Consider the following 22,498-nt stretch of genomic DNA (forward strand, 5'->3'; position numbering starts at 1 on the left):
AACACATATTTCTGTGTAACTGCCACCACAATCAAGATATAAAACATTTTTATAACCCTGAAAGTTTCTCTAACGCCGCTTTGCAGTCAGTCCCCCCTTTCCTTCTGGCTCTTAGTAATCACTGATCTGTTTTCTGTTACTACAGATTGGTGTGGGTTTTTTTTTTGCCTTTTATAGAATTTCATATAAATGGAATCATATGGTATGTACTCATTTGCATCTGACTTTTAAATGTGTTTCAGAGATGTATCCATGTTATTACATATAGCAGTAGATCACTTATTTTTATCTGCTGTATAGTATTCCACTAAATGAATACACCACAATTTATCTATTCTACTATTGATGAGTACCAGGTTTTTTCAGTCCAGGGATACTAAGAACAGTACTGCTAAGGATATTCATATTTAAGTCATGTTCATATTTAAGTGAGGGTGTATGTTTTCATTTCTCCTGGGTAAATACCTGGGAGTGAAAATCCTGGGTTAAATGGTATTTTACATTTAAAAAAAAATTTTAACATTTATTTATTTTCAAGAAACAGAGAGAGACAGAGTGCAAGTGGGGGAGGGGCAGAGAGAGAGGGAGACACAGAATCTGAAGCAGGCTCCAGGCTCCGAGCTGTCAGCATAGAGACCGATGCGGGACTCAAACCCACCAACAGTGAGATCATGACCTGAGCTGAAGTCAGACACTTAACCGACTGAGCCACCCAGGCGCCATTACATTTATATAAGAATATAAGTATAAGAAATTACCAGGCTGTTTTTCAGAGAGGTTGGGATCTTCCATTTTTACCATTATTGCTTCTTACCAGGGGTTTAAAGGGCCTTTGGGAAATGGGAGTTTAACAATGAAAAACATGGATATGTTGTCTTTTCTTTTTGGTGTTCTTCCTTTTGAAATATATTTCTCTTTCTTTTTCATTTCTGTGAAAGAGAAATAGCCAGAAGAAACAAATGGTTATCTGATCCTGAAGATAAAAGAATTGAAGAAAATGTTAATGAATTCCTAACCTAACAGGGGTGAATTTTTCCTTCAACCTGCAAAGTTGTCCTTCAGACTCCAGTTCAGACTCCTTTTTCAGACCTGGAGATTACTCATTCCTCCTAGCTCAGCCCCAGTGGGGTAATCCTTTGAGGATTTCCCATAGTAGGCCTAGTAAATGTTTCTTTGGCACCACACCCTCTTCCTTTATAGCACTTAGTATAGTTTATAGTCATTGATATTTGTGGAATTCATCGATGAGTGTCTTTTCTCCTTACGTCATGACATGAGGAACCAAGCTTCTTTATCTCCCCTGGCTCACAGTGGAACTAAAAAAATATTTTTTTTTAATGAATGAACAAATGAATAAGAGAAATAGAAACAGGTTAACAGAATAAGACTGCCAAGCTAACGGTTGTGACTATACAAAAGTGGTTGAAATACATGTATTTGTTGACTGCCAACTCCCCAAAAAGACCATACCAGTACTCTACTGATCAAGCAAAGCTGTTTATTACGTACTGTAATAAGGGAGAACACCACCTTGACCAAGTCTTAGTAGTAGCTTCAAAAAGAAAGGTCAGAACACATGTGTGTAGGGGTTTAGATCTGGTTTGAGTGGTTTAAGGCAGGTCTTTCAATGTGGGGATTCCAAATGGGCAAAGTTCACAAAAAGGTAAAGGTTCTAGAGCAAAGTATGTTCTGATAAACAAGTAGGTCTGTCCCATAGCGCAACTTGTTGGCCTGAAAAGGGGCTGGTTGAGTAGTCCATTGTTTGAAAATAAGTAAATGTTCAGGAAGCTCCTGGAGCAAACACTGAGGTTATTTAGTAGACAAGAATTTTCTGGAACAAATGGTAAAGTCATGTTGATGTAGGCTTAGTTCTGTTAGTTAAGTTATGAAGCTGCTGGCAGCTCCCAAAACCCAGTTCCCCAAGACTAAGTATAGAAAGGCAGATTATTTCTCTGACCTTTATATGCTGAATGAGGAGACTGTGCTTCACAACAATTGCTCATATTCTTGATTGTCAGGTCTGGAAAAATCTGTAGGCATGACTGGAATACTAACTTCTGCATTCCCACCTCTTGAATTTAAGCCATAAAACCTCTTATTATGTAAAATACTAACATCTCAACAACAAGTCCTGGAAATGAGATATGGGTTTGTGAGGCTCCTCTCTTTTTGCCTTTTCTCTGGCTCTCCTTTATTTTTTGATTTATGATTGCTTTACAAGACAAAACTTTAGTTTCCCTGTCAAGAATCCAGTGGGAATGAAGAGTTAGAGGAAATACCAGCAACATGTTAGTCTAATAGCAGGAGGAAGCAGTAGGGCTGAGTTACGAGCAAGGCTGCACATGGTATCAACATAGCTATTTTGCTGCAAAGCGAGGAACAGTGAGCTTTCTATAGGACTCTTTGAGGTTGGGGGATCTCCTTGACCAAGATAAATGGGAGCTTAGGAGGAAGGAGACAGGAAGAGTTACACAGAGGCATTTAAGTGTAGCTAAGTTAAGTTGGCATCTCCCCACCAATCAGATCCCTAGTTACATCATGAACCATTCAGCTGGTCAAAATGGAAGACAGAGACAGACTGTAAAGCATTCCAAAGGCGCCATCACCATCACGTTACACGTAATTTGTGGCCAAGGCTTGACACACAGTGTTGGAGGAGGCATGCTAGAGCTCATGCAATTCCTCAGCCACGTGTATGGTGGGATAGGGATGTAGGAAAATTTCTGGCCATGGAAAGTAAACATCTCACCTCCAAAAGGCAGAGTCCTGCAAACACCATGAAACAAAGACTCAGTATTGTGAAATGAGCCAAGAATTTCCCAAAAGGGAGGGTGGAGCTTGGGCATGGCTTTCCTTCTCTTCCCTTGTGTAATATTGTCACATCATCTGGGGGTATCGTGTGCAGAAGGGAGCCTTTAGAAAGTTGGCTGTGCTATAATTTATGGCTCCCCTCAGCAGCTAAATCTTTGCTTTCTGCTCTACTGCCCGGCAGCCATAATTCCTCTCTCCCTTTTTCACGTGTGTGTGTGTGTGTGTGTGTGTGTGTGTGTGTGTGTGAAATATATAGACATAATTTAAAAATTAAATAAGCCCCCAAATAACAAGGGCCTTACCAGTTCTTACCCCTAACTCCTGCTGCCCAAGGCCCACTTGCTTTCAACTGTTTCTTTCTTTTCTTTTCTTTTCTTTTTTTTTTTTTTTTTTTTTTGTGATTTCTCTCTTTTTGCTTATACTCTTTCTGGAGTATTCATTTTAGACCATATGTGTTGACTTCCTGCTGTGTTAAATAAGGACACAATACCTTTGCGCACTCCCTCCCCTTTTCCTCTCTCCCTATTCTCATAATTACATTGCAGTTTTTAGCTGAATTAATTGTCACTATTTATATTGTTATGGTTGGTAAATATGGTTGACCCCAAAATCAAGTAGGTATTGTGATTATCTTTTTTACCCAGTGCTTAGTTTTATTGTTGTTTTTCACTCCCAGAGTTTTCTTGGTCCTACCTTAATTTTTTCCATCAGGTCTGTCAATCCCCACCTGTTGATATCTTTTCCAAAAGCTCAAACATGTCAGATAATTTGTTCTACTTATTTCCTCTGAAGTCTTCTCTCCTGAACCCCTGTGTTCTCCTGTTTTGATGCAGTCATTAGGGCTACCTCATGGGTTGTCATCCTGGAGTTTTTTCACCATCACCCTGCAGCTTCCCTTTTTGGATTCCTCGTTTTTTGGATCCCCATGTCTCCCACTTTCTTGGCTTACCCCCTCCTTTTGTAAGAAGGTTCACTAGTGGTTTCCTAAGGCAGGGCACATGGGAGGGACTTATTCCTTCAGTCCAGGGATGTGTCTGAAATGTCTTTATTGTCCCTCTTACAATAATTTGGAATTTGGCTGCATATAAATTCCTGGTCAAAACTCAATTGCTTTACTGTCTTCTAACACGTGTTTTGTTGTGACTAGTCCAATGCAAATTTCATTTCCCATCTTTTGTAAGTGACATTTTTTTCCTCCTTTTCTCTCTCTTTCTCTCTGGGATATTTTTTATGATCTTCTCTTTATTTCCACGAGTCTCACAGTACTGGTCACTCAGTGGACCCTTTCAGTCTCAAGGCACACTCTTTCATTATGGAATTTTTCTTTTATTATTTCCTTAGTCATTTCTTTCCCTCTCCATTCTCTAAGTGTTCAAAATAACTATTATTTGGATCTTGGATCTCCTAGATTGATTCCCTGAGTCTCTTAATCACTCTTTATGAAAACTCTTTGTATATATTTGTTCTTCCTGAGAGGTTTCATCTACTTTATTTTCCAAGCCTTCTACTGATTCTTTTAAATTTTAGCCATCTTATTTTAAATTTGTTAGAGTTCTTTCTTATTATTTCATTCATTATTTTTTATAGTTTTCTCATCTTGTCTCATGGATGCAACATCTTCTCTTTTCAATCTAAGAATTAGTGGGATTTTTGTCATTTTCTTCTGATCTCCACATTATCGCTTTGACCTTCGTGTTTCTTTTTTCCCTAGTTCTTTGTTTCAGTTTTTGTGTTCTATGTTAGGAGACATTCCTCAACTATTTGGTGGTCTTTGGCTCTCTGTTGCTATTTCTTTTTTTTTTTTTTTTTAAGTTTATTTATTTATTTATTTATTTATTTATTTATTTATTTTGAGAGAGAGAGTGAGCAAGTGGCTGGGGCTGAGGGGAGCAGAGAAAAGGGAGAGAGAGAAACAGAGAGAGAGAAGAGAGAGAGAGAGAGAGAGAGAGAAAATCTCAAATAGCCTCTGCACTACCAGCACAGAGACTGAGGTGGGGCTTGAACCCACAAGCCATGAGATCATGACCCAAGTTGAAACCAAGAGTCAGACACTTAACCAGCTGAGCCACCCAGGCACCCCTCTCTGTCTCTATTTCTAGTAAAGTACTTAAGACATGACTGGAGGCTTTATATGCCAGAAGGGCGTCACAGTGGAATCAGGCAGTGGTCCAGCTGCTCTGTGGGAGGACTCCCAAATGTCAGTCAATTTCCCCACTGAAGAGTCTTCTAATTTTCTTACCAGAGGCTTATGCCTAACTGCTGGAGCAGTAGAGGTACATAACCCACTTCTTGGAAGTGTAGATGCTTGAACTGACTGTGAAAGCCACATTGACCAAAAGCTGAGTGTGGCACTGGTGATACATGAGTTGACTTTAGGGTACAAATGACTAAATATTTTTCATTATAGTATATTTGCTCTAGTATGTGCTGGCAAAAATATAACTAGCACACCAAAACCATGGTGTCATGGATCATATCTTAAGGCAAGCTAACTAAATGAGAGTGACTCAAGTTCAAACTATTAAGATCAATAATAGTACAAGATGGATAGAAACAAGGCAAAAAGAGAGTAGAAAGGGGACTCCATGTGGAATGATGGACAAAGCAAAGGGGCAGAGATGTGTGGTGGGGAAATTACAAGTCCCTCTGTGTGTGGGTGTGGAGGGTGGAAAGAGTGGTCAGAGACTAGATTATGAAGAACCATGTATTTTTGTAAGTGTTACTTTAAAAAAAATCTTTTAATGTTTACTTATTTTTGAGAGAGAGAGACTGTGAGTGGGGGAGGGGCAGAGAGAGGGAGACAGAATCCGAAGCATGCTCCAAGCTCCGAGCTGTCAGCACAGAGCCTGATGCAGGGCTCAAACTCACGAGCCATTAGATCATGACCTGAACTGAAGTCAGAGGCTCAACCAACTGAGCCACAGGTACCTCTGTAAGTATTATTTTAACACTGGTTTGACGGTTGTACAGTGTCTAAGTCCAAGAGGCGTCATGGTTACTCATTATGGCTAATCCAAGTCAAGTCAATAAGTAATGATTTTCCTTTGAATTATTTACAACAGTTAAAAAAGGATGTAGATTGGCTTCCTGCTGTCACATAGGAAGCTGCTGGTTTTATCTCCTGCTCCTCTCCTCTGCCCCCATATAGCCCTCATGCCCATCACTTCATTGGATATAGTACGATGAAAAAATGTAAATGCATACTAACCCAAATCTCAGAAAACCTTAATCAGGAAGACAATTCTGCTATAAAATCTAAGTTAATGCATTCTCAATGAGTATACATATAATGAATTTGGGATTTCTTATCTTTGTGGATATTCTCATGTTTTCTACATCTGCACATGTTAGCTAAACTCTGGAACACAACATAGCAATTCAAGTGTTTTGTAACTTTACTGCCCAATGCAGTAACTACTAGCCATGTGTGACTATTTAAAGTTAAAATAATTAATAAAATAGAACATTGAACGTCTCAAACTAGTCACATTTCAAGTGCTGTTCAAGTGCTTTCTGGTCACATGTGATAAGTGACTGTAGTACTGCATATCACAGATATAGAACATTTTTATCACCAGAAGTTATCTTAGATCACACTGTCCTTTGGTTACACAAAGTCTATTCTTTTTTATTGAGATATAATGGTTATATAATATTGTATTCATTTCAAGTGTATAACATAATGATTAGATATTTGTACAAAGGCTGCTTTTAAATTTTAGAAAATCTTAAAATAAGATAAAAGTAACCATCACCACAATTGTGACACAAAACAATCCTATAACCACCCAAATTTCCTCATGCTGCTCCTTTAGAGGCACAATTTCTCACCCTCCCCCCAAGCAATCACTAATCTAGTGTGTCTTTTCCCATAATTTTACCTTTTCAAGGATATAGTATAGATAGAATCATATAATATGTTAACCTTTTGAGGCTGGCTTTTTTTTTTATTTATTTAAGTTTATTTATTTAGAGAGAGACTGTGTGTGTGCAGGCAAGGGAGGGGCAGAGAGAGAGGGAGAGAGAGAATCCAGAGCAGGCTCCACACTGTAAGCACAGAGCCGGACGTGAGGCTCGAACTCATGAACTGTGAGATCATGACCTGAGCCGAAAATAAGAGTCGGTCACTTAACTGACTGAGCCACCCAGGCGCCCCAAGACTGGCTTCTTTTACATAGCTTAGTGCCTTTAAGATTTATCCAACTTGTTGCATCTACCCAAGTCTTTGTGCGAATAGTATTCCATTATATGGTGGTTTCACAGTTTGTTAACCCACTCACCCATTGAAAAATATCTTGGCCATTTCCGTTTTAGTTTATGAACAAAGCTGCTAAAACATTTGTAATCAGGTTTCTGTGTGAATTGTAGGTTTTCATTTCTCTAAAGTAAATATCCAGGAATAGGGTTGCTGGGTAATATGGTAAATATATGTTTTATTGTACCAAAAGCCACCAGTTTCCCAGAATGGCTATTCTATGGTGCATTCCCAACAGCAATATATAGAGTTCCAGTAGCTCTGTGTCTTTATTAACACTTGGTATTGTCTTTTTTTTTTTTTTTTTTGGCCATTCAAGTACACATATAGTAGTATCTTCTGGTATTATTTTGGAATCCTTAATGGCTAATTATGTTTTGCTTATTTACCATCTTTGCATCTTCTTTGGAGAGAGGCCTATTCAGTTTTTGCCCTTTTTAAAATTAGATTGTTTATTTTCATACTGTTGAGTTTTGAGAGTTATTTATATTTTCTGGTTATAAGTTCTTTGTCAGATACATGAATTGCAAATATCTCTCCCAGTCTGTATCCTTCTTTTCTTTCTTTTAATAGTGTCTTTTGTGGAGCAAATGTTTTTAATTTTGATGGTTCTCATTACTATTGCTCTATAATAAATCTTAAAATGAGATAGCATGATTTCTCCAAATTTATTATTATTTTTCAAAATTGTTTTGGCTCTTCTAGTTGCATTTCCATATGAATTTTAGAGCCAGTGTTACTTTATCCACAAAAGAAAATCCTACTGGGATTGAGATTGGAATTTAGTCAAGTCTTTAGATCATTTGGGGGGAAAATTAACATCTTGACTATGTTGAGTCTTCCCATTCATGGATGTGGTATTTCTCTCTATTTATTTAGATATTCCATGATTTCTTTCAGTAATGTTTTGTAATTTTCCTCATATATATTCTGTACTATTTTTTAGATTCCTACAGAATTATGTCATTTCTGGGGCTATTGTAAATCATATTTTTAATTTTTTTTATTTCTAACTGTTGATTGCTAGCATAAAACAAGATGATTGATTGGTTATCTTTCTTTTTTGAATTTTATTATGTTATCATTATTTTTAAAAGTAAACTCTGCCTCCAACATGGGGCTCAAACTCACAACCCTGAGATCAAAAGTCACATGCTCTACCTACTGAGCAAACGAGGTGCCCCTGCATGATTGATTGCTTTTAAATGTTGACCTTGTATCCTGTGACCTTGATAAGCTCATTTATTAGTTCTAGATTTTTTTTGTAGATTCCTTGCAAATTTCTATATATACTGTGATATTACATGTGAATGGGCAGAGCCTTCTTTCTAATATCAGGGTTTGGGTAACAATCTACTGAGGGAGCAGATAGAAATTTCAAGTCATACAAAACAAAGCTGAGTTTTCTGGTCCCTTTCTTTTTCATTTCTATCTTTTTGATAGAAATTTGTTTTATATTATCTGCATGCTTTTCCTCCCATGCCCCTAAGAATAAATATTCTCTCAGTGATATGGCCTTGTGGTTTTGGTGACATGGTCTTTGTGAAACATTAACTATTCTAAAACCAAAACCAACTTTCCTAGATGTTCTCAAGAATAAGTTACCTGGGAGGTAAATGTTACATCTTTAGCACTAGTAATGATAACATGAAGCTGGAGGCAGACATCCTTGTGATCCAGAGGCCTCCTCAGGAGCTCCTGATAATGGAATGGAAAAGCATCAGTCCCAGGAAGAGACAGCCTGCGGAGCCAAGGAGGAAAGGGGCTGACATTTCTATCCCCTCAAAAGGCCCCTGGCACCAAACCACAGCTGGTGTCTTCCAGACATAGAGGTTCCATCATTTGTTTATGGGAAAATGGTCCTCCCACCACTGGCTGACCCCTCCTGACCCCAGGATTTTTCAAACAGCTTAGCCCACACAAATGACAGGCTGAAGTTAACTGTACCGTGCTAATTGAGGACTGTCAAAAATATCAACAGGCAGGAGGTGGCAGGACATGGGAGTTTTGCACGTCAGAGTTGCTGGCTCTTGTGTGATGCACTTGATCTGTTGTGGGTCCAGAATTGTCCTAGGGAATAAGAAGGAAGGTGAGAGCTGCCTTAGCTACCATGCTGTATGCCATTAATCTGACACCAAAACAGGAAGCAACATCAATACTCAGGGCCAAAAATAAAGTTCAGGCGCCATGTCCAGAAGCCCTAAAGAGAAGACAAAGGGAGTCTTTTAATTAAGACTGACCAGACATAATAAACCTATGGAAACAGAACAACATGCTTTCTGGCATGCACTACACCACCCATACCACAGTATCAGTAGCTAAAAATTCACATCATTTGAGTGAGAAGAGAAAAAAATAAGCCAACATGAAATTTATTAAGTCCCTAGGGATGGGTCAACTTACCACATTTCTTTCCTAGTAATGCACAGTTATGATTGGACTGTACTAAGTTCAATCTCTCTACCTCTCTATTATGTCCATCATAGAGGGGCTTCCAAAGAGGGCTGGGGCTGTTGGTGAGACCCAGATTTTATACTTTTTTTCTTTTTTTAAAAAAAAATTTTTTTTTTTCAACGTTTATTTATTTTTGGGACAGAGAGAGACAGAGCATGAACGGGGAAGGAGCAGAGAGAGAGGGAGACACAGAATCGGAAACAGGCTCCAGGCTCTGAGCCATCAGCCCAGAGCCCGACGCGGGGCTCGAACTCACGGACCGCGAGATCATGACCTGGCTGAAGTCGGACGCCAACCGACTGCGCCACCCAGGCGCCCCTACTTTTTTTCAATAAATACTCACCAACATTGGCCATACCTGAGCTTTTGACAAGGTACAGGCACTTTATCTTTTTTTTTCCTATTCGTTTCCAATTTTATTGAGATATAATTGACATGTAAAATTGTTTAAGGTATACAACATGATGATTTGCCACAAGTATATATTATAAAATGATTACCATGAGATATTTAAGTGTTCTTGATGATGTTGAGGCAGATCCAATCCATCCATCCATCCATCCATCCATCCATCCATCCATCTTTCAATCCATCCATCTACCCATCCACTCATCCATCCATCTACCTACAATTACCCAGCACCTACCATGTGCCTGCCACCTACTGATAGAAGTGCTCAGAATATAAAGTTGTACAACACATAGATATCCCTGCCCAAGAAATTCATAGTCTTAGCTACCCTTTTAAAAAATATTTATCCATTTTTGAGAGAGAGAGAGAGAGAGAGAGAGAGCCAGGGAGGGGTAGAGAGAGATAGAGACACAGAATCCAAAGGAGGCTCCAGGCTCTGAATTGTCAGCAGAGTCCAATCCAGGGTTTGAACCCACAAACTGTGAGATCATGACCTGAGCTGACATTGGATGCTCAACTGACTGAACCACCCAGCTACCCCCCTCCCGTTTTTTAAGAAGCCATGTTATTTTCTTTCTTCTTTTCCTTATTCATTTGACAAATCCTAATTATAATATAGCCACTTTGTCTTAAATTTTAAAGTAACTTTTATTTTTTTCTTTATTACTAAGAAAATAGAAGACAAACTGCTGTCAGTATGTCTATAAATATTCTTAAGACCAAAGTTTCTCAACATCAGCACTACCAACATTTTGGGTCCAATGAATCTTTATTGCAGAGGGATGCCTTGTATACTATAGGGTATGTAGCAGCATCTCTGGCCTGCTACCCACTCCCCCTTACATGTCAGCAGCAACTCCCTGCCTACTTTCATCTCTGTTGGAACAACCAAAAATGACTCCTGAGCATTGCTGAATGTCTCCTAGGGCCTAACGACCTTAGGCCATTCTGGGTTCAGGGTGGGGTTTATTGACTGAATCCTATCATTCATCCCACTTCCCCTCCAGGAGTCTGGATGACACTTATCAGTTATCAGCTTTATGCATTATTCAGTTTGTGGCAAATGGACCACGAGTGAGCCTGACTGGTTTCATCCATCCAAAGTAAACTGAGAAGCTGGAAGCAGAAAGAGGCCTCATTGTGCCTGTCTGAGGCAAGAATAGAGCCTATGGCCCTGCCAGAGCAGGTCTGAGAGGGCAGGAAAGGGGGAGGTTCTGTTTTAGGGTTTTGAGACAGAATGGCCCTAACTGACTTGTGTGCTGCCGACATGGCCAGTTAAGATAAGCTGCTGTATCCAGGTTGGAGGGTTGTCCCCACAGCTGGAAACCTCCTCTGAGAAAGCCACAGAGTTGGGAGGAGTTCCTGTTTTATGGGTCAAGGCAGGAATGTGAAGGACAGGCAAAGAAGAGTTCATGGAGAATTTTTTTCTATGAATGTACAGAAACATAATATTTTAAGTAAAAACCATATCCTACTGTGTTTTGTGGCCTTTTTAGTATCGCACTGTATGTATGGTTTTATAAACCTTTCTTAGTTCCCATATCAACCCACATTAAATGACTTAAGACATCATTTGAAAGGGCTGCACATTACTTGCCTGTATGTAATGTATTCAGTCAATTCGCTTTTGACTGTTTTCAAATTTCTTCTGGTAGGAACACAATTAAGCATCTAGGAGATGAAGACTGAAATTTGCCACTGATTGTTGCCTACGGGCAAATTATTAGATGTGGCGTATTGGGGGGCGCCTGGGTGGCGCAGTCGGTTAAGCGTCCGACTTCAACCAGGTCACGATCTCACGGTCCGTGAGTTCGAGCCCCGCGTCGGGCTCTGGGCTGATGGCTCAGAGCCTGGAGCCTGTTTCTGATTCTGTGTCTCCCTCTCTCTCTGCCCCTCGCCCGTTCAAGCTCTGTCTCTCTCTGTCCCAAAAATAAATAAACATTGAAAAAAAAAAAAATTAAAAAAAAAAAAAAAAAAAAAAGATGTGGCGTATTGGTTTAATGGTGTGTACTGCAATGCCCTCCTGAAAGGGAGCCCTGAATTATTTGTAGAGGAGCTAAAATAACCTCGCATAAATGAAGAAAGGGTAACGTAACAGATGCACTGCATATTTTTCAGGCTTCTCTGAAGCCCAGATAACTGCTAAAGTCTGGAGCCCCAGTTTCAAAGACTTGAGCCCTTTTGTGGATTTTGCTTTCTCCTAGCAGCCAAGAGCTCCCACGGTCCTGGTAAGACTGTCATCTCCTGTCCCTGGGCCACTTAACTTTTGGCACATTTTAGTGCTTTGCCACTGGCACCGAGGTGTGGTCAGAACCACTTTTTCTTCTGGATTTGGCATCCCTGATGAAGTTAGGTGCATTTTCATAGACTGTGAGCCCTTCTGGAGAAGGCTATGGTTATATACTTTCAATTTTGTGTATGTTTTGTAAATAAATTGTAAATAATTGTAAATAATTTCAATTTTCTGTATGTTTTGTCATCTTAGAAAAATTCTTCTCACAACCCCTTCCTGGGTTAGAAAATTCTTAAAGATAGCAAAATATTTGGCCAAGAACCTACCCTTGATGTGCAAACTAACCAATCCAGAGTCCCACTTAACTCTATTTGGCCAATGCAACCCAGGAGGCAATATTCCTCTGCCTTAATCATCCTACGGCCAGGGCCAGTGCCGGGAAACTAGTAACCACTCCTAAAGCCCGGAGCCTGCTGAAAGTTTTCAAACTCTCAGTCCTAAACTGTTTACCCTGCTCTGCCTGGTCTTTCCCCAGGAAACCCCAATAAAGGCTGTGGCCACAGCACAACCTTCGTTCCCATTTTCTGCCTCCTGACCACCCTCATGTCTTTCCTACGTGGCCCAGCAAGGTGTGCCATGTGCCTATTGTCTCTAGGATCTGTAAGTATAAGAAATTTTGTTGTTCCCTGAACCTCTCCTCTGTCTCCTCTTATGGCCACACCTGCTGACTGTCTCATAAAATCTAAACCACTGGGGTGCAAGACAAGTCTTCAGGCTTTATGAAGCTGATCCCCAAGGCTTCCGATCTCAAGTTGTGGGGATTAGTTGTCACTTGAGTGCTTTTGCAACAAAGAATCTAGGCATTGATGTTTTTATTTTTCTGTTTTCAACCAGAGAACCCCATAAGGAAGGGCTGCTGGGATTCACCCTTCTGTTCTAGAAGTTCCTAGAAAAGTAGACTTTAACCAGGGTGGATTTTAAACACTACTACCATTTACATACTGTCTAGAAATCAAAAGCTCACTTTGTTGCAGATTTCATAATTTTTTCTTCATCTCTCTCTTCCCCAACTTAAACATGACCCCAAAAAGTGCCGTCTAAGTTGTGAAGCAGGAGACAGACAGATCGCCAAGGTTAATATTTGTGTTTGGAAGCATGGCCCCGGTGGAACAGGCAGTAGCCCTTGAGCTGCCTCCAAAGTTTCTCTTAGCCAGTGTGTTGGTCAAACAGTCCTGCTCTTCATTCGCTTTTTACAGTTTGGGAGGGAGCTGAGTGTTTTCATGGGAAGAGACCGACTAGACTTTGAGGAGGCTGTGGCAGTGGTGGGGGCCAGTCCCCTGGGATCCTGCTCAACATCATCCCCAGCTGTCCCCTTCCAACCTCTGGCAGAGTTAGGAAAACCCAGTGGATCTGGGGAAAGAGTGGAACTGATGGGGTTGGCTCAGCTAACAAATGCCCAGTGTTCTACCTACTCTGAATCTGGTGCCAAGGTCCATCCTCTAGAGACACTGACAGCTCTGTTCTGTAAGGCACCAGCCTTGCGTCACTCAACTGGGGATAGGTGCATACTAGACCTCCCTCATACAAAATGTAGGCCCACTGGGAGCCATGCCAGAGCCCTGACATTGGATTCATGCAGGGGTGTTAAACTCAGGGAGGCAACTCATTTTTCTACTGGTGCTCTGTGGAGGTCAAGGACACCTTAGATTCTTTGGGGGAAGAACTGAGGGGTGCAGTGTCAGCCCTCTGAATTGCCTCTGAAGTGGAGCCTCAGGCCCCACCCTACTATTGATGGCTTCCAGTGCCCAAAGGCCTCATGGGTCAGAAAATGCAGCTGAAATGAAGAAAAAGTTGGCCAACAAAATTCCCTACATTCTGCTTACTGCTTTAAAAAAACAAAAACAGGGGCGCCTGGGTGGCTCAGTTGGTTAAGCGTCCGACTTCAGGTCAGGTCACGATCTCACGGTCCATGAGTTCGAGCCCCGCGTCGGGCTCTGGGCTGATGGCTCAGAGCCTGGAGCATGCTTCCGATTCTGTGTCTCCCTCTCTCTCTGCCCCTCCCCCGTTCATGCTCTGTCTCTCTCTGCCTCAAAAATAAATAAACGTTAAAAAAAAATAAAAAAAAGTTTAAAAAAAAAAACAAAAAAAAACAAAACAAAACAAAAAAACAAAAACAAAAACCTGTATGCACACATATAAAAACTAAACAGATATAAAAACAAAAATTTTAATTGTGGTCTCTTCATTTTCTCTAATGTGGTGTATTGTCTTTATAACAAAAAAAAAAAAAAGAAGAAGAAGAAGAAGAAGAAGAAGAAGAAGAAGAAGAAAAAAAGAAAAGTAGAAAGGAAACAACTCTAAAATTTTCACCAAGTTCTCAAAGGTAGAGTCAGGAGAGGTTAACGTTTCCAGGCATCCATCCTGGCGAATGTGTGTAAACACGCATAAGCCTGCAGAAGGTGGTAGTGGATTGAGAGTAGGTGGGAGCAGTTTGACTGGACACACTTACCTGTGTGGGGTCTGACCTCCCTACATGGAACTGAGTACAGTAGAATCCTGGAAGACTTAGGGCCTCCGCTATGCCTCAAGCCAAAGAAATCTTGGAAGCCCCTGGGGCTATTTCCTGGGCCTGCTGTGACCCATTAATCCTGTCAGCCCCTGAGTGAGACTGGAGGGGGGTGAACACAGGGCCAGCATAGAGGGAGAGGGGCCAGCACAGTGGGCTAAGGGTGTTAGGCACATGGAGAAGGCAAAGCCCTAGGAAGATGGGAGAAACACAAAGGATGCTGAAGAACTTGGCCTTAAGGGAAATCCTCTCTCACACTGAGTATCAGCCTTATGGTCTAATCTTACCTTTACCTCCCAGGAGGGTGGATGTTACTAAGTGTAACCAGGAGATCATTGAGAGAATAAAACTTCATTCCAGAAAAACTTCCCTGGGCACAGAGATCCCTACTGGCAGATCTTCTCTTAAATTCTGAGAATCTCTGATTCTAAATGAAGGATGTCTCCCCCATCTCTCATGACCCAGCTTCCCATCCCATTATGTAGACAACTACCGCTTCCCTTTGCCTCTGTTTACTTAAATTAATTGTACCCTTTTATCAGGATCTGAAAAGTCTGATTTCAAATGTTTGGTTGAAGGGAACTCTGGGTTTGGGAATCCAGTCTGGGCATGTGTGTGTGTGTGTGTGTGTGTGTGAATATTTCAGATACTGCAAACTTGAGGCTATCCCAAGACTGGCCCCCAACAATGATTCTGATTCCAATTTCAATATGTGGGGGCTTTTCCCATACCATCAAGCAAGCAATTCTCTGACACAAGTTGAGTGTCTTACCATTCAACTCAATTCTGACACCGTCTACCCTGAGATGGCTTCAGATCCCACAGGTAAAGGACTGAATCCTCCAAGACTGTCACCTCCCCTAACTTCAGATACCCTTCAGAAATCTCGGTTGTTACCTGTATGTCTACCAACTGGCTCTAAATCAGAGGTTCACATGACCCCCTCCTTAGGTTCAATTAATTTGCTACAGCAATTCACAGAACTCAGGAAAACCTTTTACTCACTAGATTGCCATTTTATTATTATATAACTCAGGAACAGTTAGATGGGAGAGATGCATAGGGCAGGGTATGGGGAAAGGGCACTGAGCCTTCATGCCCTCTCTGAGTGTGCCTTTCTCCCCAAGTCTCCATGTAGTCACCAACCCAGAAGATGTCTGAATCACATTTTTCTGACTTTTTAATGGAGGCTTCATGACATAGTCATGATGGATTAAATCATGAGCCTTTGGTGATTGATTGAACCTCCAGCCTATCTCCCCTCCCCTATGGGTCATGGGGATAGGACTGAAATTTCCAGCCCTCCAATTACCTGGTTGATTCTCCTGGCAACCAGCCCCCATCCTTAGGTAGGGTCGAAAAGTCACCTCATTAACTTAACAAAAGGCAACTTTGCTGTACTCATTACTTAAAAAATTCTAAGGGTTTTAGAAGCTCTGTGTCAGACACAAAGTCCAAATATATATTTCTTATTATAAACCACACCCCCAGAGCCTGGAGATCAAGACCAAGAGTACTACCTGGCCTTCATAGGTCATGCTTCTCCCCCTCAGGATGAGATTCCTGCTAGTGTCCCACAACCAAAAAGTCCATTGAATTACAGAAAAGAGAATATTAAACAAGGAAAGATGGAATCAGTCTGGGGTTGGGGAAGTTGAGAAAGAGAAGGAGAGCATCTACAAGCAGAAGGGCTAAAAGTGAGAACATTCCTGATTGGGGCAACCACTTGAAAGCATGCAGAAGCTGGTGGACAAGAGGGACCGATGGCAAGGCTGGCCTGGCTCTAGTGGCAGCTCTGTTTCCATTAGACTCGGGAATCCTCCCAGGTTCTGGATCTGCAGGAATAGGCTCTGTTGGTTGGGGTCCTTGATGCCTTTCTTCCTACAGGTTGGCTGCAGCCACTGACTGTGGGAGCTGAGCAGGAGCTCTGCAAACAAGAGTCACAGCTGAAAGAAAAGGCTGTCAAGTAGGAGCTAGAAGCACAATTCACTGAGGCCTGAGGGGAGCTAGAAGCGTGACTGGGGGAGCCCTGTATCTCAGGACAGGGTCTGGCCATCTTTGGATGAGAAGAACTTCCTGACTAATGAAGCAGGGCAGGAAGCACAGTTGCTTGGCCCAGTTCTACTGTCCCCTGGCCAATAGGGAGAAACATTAAAAGAAAGTTTGTTTGTTTCCTGGTCCAAGCATGGAGTCTCCTTGCTGGGGAGTCTCCTTGGAGTTGGATTCAGAAACTTTCATGTGGGTGCGCACAGAATTTCGCATTGTCTCTAGAGCCAGAAAGCAAGTACCTGAGGAATGAAGGCCAACAGGGCTGTTTTTCCAAGAGCCCAACTGTGCCTCCCTCAGGCACTGCCGAGCCTCTGCTCTCCCAGGAGACTGGTGGATGAGCGTGGCCACTGCTTGTTTTGGTGGAGGTTCTGGCTTTCCCACATGGGCCTCCAGGCATATCTGATGCTGGCCTCTTGCCGGACCTCATTTAAGACCTCCGTGTGGGCGGCAAGGATTGGAAGTGGAATTTCTCACTTTCCCCCCTCACATGGGAATGCCACCAAACAGACCCCTGCCAGAGGTGAGGGAGGCCAGGGAAGGGGCATTCATCCTCACTGGCCAGGACCCTTCCCTGACCCTTCAGCCTCTCAGCATGTTGCAATATTTCCTCAGAAAAAGGCTCCATCCTCGGAGGCTGTGCCAGCAAAGCGCATGAAAGCAATTTTTCACTCTTCTTGAGACATTCCTTCCTGTATCTCTGCCAGCCACGTTCACTAGCTTCTCCTTGTACAATACCCCAGACGGCCAGAAGTGACCCAACCTGGGCGGGCACCCACCCTCCAACATATACACCATCAGGGGGCACCCTGTTGGGAGTATTTGACCCCCCTCCCTTGCCCCCATCTTGTCCCCCTGTGTGATTTCACCAAACGGGACATTCCAAGGCCCTCTGCAACCCTTCATGTCACTTGTGCAATATCCAAACTTGAAAGCAGAGAAACCATGAGCCAGATAGTGTCAACCAAGGGCTAGGAGTTCCAGAAATTCATCAGGCTGGGAGTGTCCCCTATTTGCTAGTGAAGTGAACTTGCCCTGTCACCCCTGGCAGGGCTGGCTGACAACTGGTCATGCTCTTGACTTGCACAATCTTGGTTATCAGGCAGACATGAGCACTGCAGGAGGAAGACTGTCTTCTTATTTTGGAAGGGAGGACTCCAGTGCCTGGAGGGCCTGTCACGGACTCTGCTGCCTCTGTCCCAGCTTCCAGGTCCTCTGACCACAAAGCAATACTCTGTCACAGCTCATCTTAATACACATGGCAGACAGAACTGAGCCTTCTCTTTTCTGAAAGAAACATCCTGGAAATAGCATAAAGTCAAAACAAATAGAAAAACAAACAACCCATCCAGACCTGCAATCGGTGCCCCACGGGAAAAACAAGCTCCGTCTGGGTTTTTGGGCAGCGAAAATTTGGGATGGCTGGCCCACACGTGTGGCTCCAGAATACTGTCTGAGTATTGTAATTGATTGCTAAAACAGCCCCAAGTTCTTCCTAAATTTGCCTGTTACTTTGAAGCCCCTCCTCAAGAGGTGAAGTCTATTTCCTCACCTGTTGAACCTGGGCTGGCCTGTGGCTTGCTTTGACTAACAGGATGTGGTGGAAGTGAGCATGTGCCAGTTCTGAGTCAGGGTCTCAAGAGGTGTTGCATACTTTCTCCCAGTCTCCTGTGACCACCGTGTGAACAAGCCCAAGCTGCTGGAGGATGACAGACATATGGCTAGTCACCCCATTGCCTGACCGACAGCCATTCAACCACCAGACATTTGATTGTGGCCATTGTAGAGCAGCCAGTCATCAGCTGACCCTCTCCCCACCCTGCCATTTGATCATGGACACATGAGAGAGTTTGCCAAACCAGCCCAGATGAGAAGAACCACCCAGTGCATCCACAGAATTTTAATTTGTTTGGGGATGGTTTGTTATATAGCAAAAGCGAACTGATACACCAGCTCAGTCCATCATTAGGAGAAGGGTGGGGAGAAGGTGAGAGAGAAAGACTTCATAGGAGGAAAGTTGTCATGCCTGTTTGCTCGACCATCCCACATACACACCATCTCCTTTGCTTTATCACCAACCTTAATGTTACAGACAAAGTTCAGACAGGATAGAAAAGTTGCTTAGACTTATATACAAAACGGCAGAATGGAGAGTCAGTCTCAGGACTTCTGACCTGTCTAGTGTTCTCTAGGGTCTTATTTCTCCCCACAAAAATTCGCACTGGGTGTTCATGATATTTGCAAATGCCAAACAGGTGCCATAATTGGAATTCTTGCCTGGCTTTAGAATCAGAAAGACCAGGGTTCAAATGCTGGTTCCACCCTTCTGATGAGCTATGATCTTAGGCATGTGGCTTAAGAGTTTTGCGAAAGGAAAGATGAAAGTGTTTTGTTTCTAGAGGATTAGAAAAGTTAACATGCTTATTCTCTGGTTCTATGGTGACATTTTTGGAAATGTCTTAGCTTGGAATGCTATAACAAATTAACATAAACTGGTTGTTTTAAATAACATTTTTTCCTCATAGTTCTGCAGGTTAAAAGTCCAATATCAGGGTACCAGCATGGTTCAGTTCGTGGTGAGAGCCATCTTCCTCAGTTGCCAAGGAATATCTTCTCACTGTATATACTCACATGGTAGAAATGAAAGCTAGCTAGCTCTCTAGCTTCTTCTTATAAGGACACTAATTCCATTCATGTGATCTCTTGTGACCTAATTACCTCCCAAAGACCCCACTTCTAAATACCATCACATTGGGGTCAGTGTTTCAACATATGAATTTTGGGGTAACACAAATATTCAGGCTATTGCAGGAAGCAAGTCCTTCTCCAGCACAATTATGAGCCCTGGGGCCACCAGACTCTGTCTGGGTGAGAAGCTTAGGAAGTGAACCTTGCTTTGAATGTATTTGGCATCTCAACTGGCATTTAGAGTTGACCTCAGGCAAGTTTCTGTTTACTCAGCCCTTAAGCTGTAGGTTAGAGTATTTGCTAGAACTCACTGGGAAAAGCCTGAACATGTAATACGACTAAAAGAGGAGAGTATTTGCAACCATGATACTTGAATTTAGGCCCCAACTACTTCCTGAGCAACTCTAATCTCTTCGGCACTTTAGTTTTTTTTTTTTTTTCTTTTTTTTTCCCCTTAGTTTTATTGAGATATAATTGACATATAAGATTACATCAGTTGAAGGTATACTGTAATGATCTGATGCATATAAATTTAATATATTTACAGAATGATTGCCACAATGAAGTTCAGTTAACACCCATCACCTCATATAGTTACAATTTTTCTTCCTGTGATGAGAACTTTTAAGATCACCTCTCTTAGAAACTTTCAAATATGCAATATAGCACTGTTAACTGTAATCACAATCTCCTTACTTTCAAATTGGAGATGAAAGTATGAGATAACAAAAGGTAAGGGGCCATAAGAGTATCAGTTATTATTATTATTGTTACAAGAGTAAAGTTATTACCGAAGATGATTAATTGGAGAATTTGAAAAGTTTTGGGTTAAACAAAAAAATGTGTATCTTACCTCCTTCAAAAGTGACGACCTTTCGAACAGTGTCCACAGGTATGATAGAATTCTTGTCTAGGTAATTGGGAGTATCAGTTAGGAATACTGCATGTGATAGAAAATGCAATTAGCAGTGGCTTAAATAAATAAATAGGCATTTTCTCACTTGATAAGAAGTCTGGTGGTGGAGGTTTTCTGGCATTGGTTCAGTTGCTCAATGATGCCCTCTGCCCACTCTGTCGCCCTTAACGTATTGGCTTTTATCCTCATGCTTACTGTATCATGGTCTCAAGATAGCTGTGCAGCTCCAGTCAAGGGGAAAAAGTGGAGGAATCACAGTGTTCTCAGAAACTCCCTTAGGAATTTTTTTTTCTATTTGGCTCTTATTGGCTAGAAATGTGTCATATGACCACTTAAGTCGCAGGAGGCGCTTTGTGACTCTATAGCAGAGGTAACCAAATGAGAATACTTGGGAATGTGTGGTCCTCACTAACCAATAGTTATGCTACTGGGGAAATGTGAATATTTTCTCTTTTCTTTCTAATTTTTGCTTGCTTGGACTTCCCGATATTTTGGTAACAGATACATTTTGTGTTTTCATAATAAGAAAGACACTGATTAAGGACTACTATTCTAATTTTTTTTAATGCTTATTTTATTTTTGACAGAGAGAGACAGAGCATGAGTGGGGGATGGACAGAGAGAGAAAGAGACACAGAATCCGAAGCAGGTACCAGACTCTGAGCTGTCAGCACAGAGCCCCACTTGGGGCTTGAACTCACAGACCGCGAGATCATGACCTGAGCCGAAGCTGGACGCTCAACCGACTGAGCCACCCAGGCGCCCCAAGGGCTATTGTTTTAAAACTGATCAAATAAAAGACTGCAGCCTACTGTTTTCATATTGCACATAAGAATGACCTGATTACACATATGTTGTTGCCTGGTTGTGGTGTCTCCTTCTCTGGTCTCCGAAACTAAGCAGAAGATTAATTAATGCTCAACATGTGTAAAAGGTTGACAAATTGCCACTTGTGACTTTGGGGAAACAATGTTATTTTGGGGAGTTATTCTATATCAAACCCTCTGCAGATTACTTTCTAGACTGTTGTTCTCCACTAAAAGATCACATATAGGGAAAGAACAAACTCTTGAGATACATAGAAACTAGTTCAAATGGGTAATTGCCAAACGTCAAACTTTGGTAGGGATGTGGTATGCAGGCAAAGTTTATAATCAGAATTCTGGTCTCTGAGTCTAGGAGAAAAGTCACCAACTGTTATTGACAAAATGGCTGGTAAGCAAATAAAAAAGGTGATAAATGATGCCACCAGGAGATGCTGCCATCTCACCAGTGAGACCAGTTTCGGGGAGAGGGAGGAATGTGGCTTGATTTACAATGGATGATAATCATGTGTCTAGTCACTGGAGATCAGAAGAAAGCTTGCCTGTAAGACACTGCTAATGAGACTGGAGCAAAGGGTAGGCTCTTCTCTTGGGTGGTGTCAAAGGGAAGCTTTGCTCTGCATCAGGCCAGTGGGATGTGAGTCATAGTACGTCCTCTGGGATGTGGTCATGGCCATGTGACCTCATGTTCAACTTCAGCAGCCCTGACCTCTGCCGATTTATCAATTGTATGTAATCAGTCCTTTTAACATCTAATGATTTGGAGACCAAAAGTTTCTTTTCTTTTCTAGTAATGTATGATTAGAGGCTGCAGGTACCTTGTTTTGTATTTTCTTAGAAAGTCCTGTTGCACATGTGTATGTGCATGCTTTTGTGTGTGTGTGTGTGTGTGTGTGTGTGTGTGTGTGTGTGTTGGTGGTGGTGCTAGTGGGAGGATTGTGGAGAAGTGACTGACTTTCATATTCTCAGTCTACAAGACCAGATATTGAACAGCTCACCTGTGATGACTTAGTATTCTTTTTTTCCCTGAAAATAGAAACTACTATGTGGAGGGTGAATTGATCTCCATCTTCCTTGGATAACTCTGAGGAATGCTGGGGGCACTGTAAATTCAGGAAAGTCCAAGAAGTGAATGTCACATTCTCTGCACCACGGAATTAGCATGAAGGAGGGCAAAACATCCCTAGCATGAAACACCACTGAAAGAAAATTCTACTGTGTTCTGGAACTTGGAAGAAATTCATCATGGTAGAACTTACTATCCTGTGTAAGGGCAAATTCTTTCTTAAATACA

At 41.8% G+C, this 22,498-nt stretch overlaps 1 protein-coding gene across 5 annotated transcripts in view; it reads left to right on the forward strand.

Moving 5' to 3' along the window:
- The window catches only part of TASP1 (taspase 1), a 320,757-nt gene extending 298,740 nt beyond the window's left edge, over nt 1–22,017 (forward strand). For 3 of the 5 annotated variants that reach the window (XM_086701663.1, XM_086701667.1, XM_086701668.1), the window contains one exon: nt 20,968–22,017. In XM_086701663.1, the coding sequence (XP_086557789.1) occupies nt 20,968–21,075 (108 nt within the window). In that variant the 3' untranslated portion in view covers nt 21,076–22,017. Of the gene's footprint in view, nt 1–12,699; nt 12,775–20,967 lie in introns of those variants that run through there. The other 2 variants (XR_015249356.1, XM_086701665.1) reach the window with 2 other exon arrangements.
- Nucleotides 22,018–22,498: the final 481 nt, after the last annotated feature.

This window comes from Puma concolor, chromosome A3 (assembly GCF_028749965.1).
Source record: "Puma concolor isolate L17-30 chromosome A3, mPumCon1.1.hap2, whole genome shotgun sequence".
In the NCBI taxonomy this organism is placed as follows: Eukaryota; Metazoa; Chordata; class Mammalia; order Carnivora; family Felidae; genus Puma; species Puma concolor.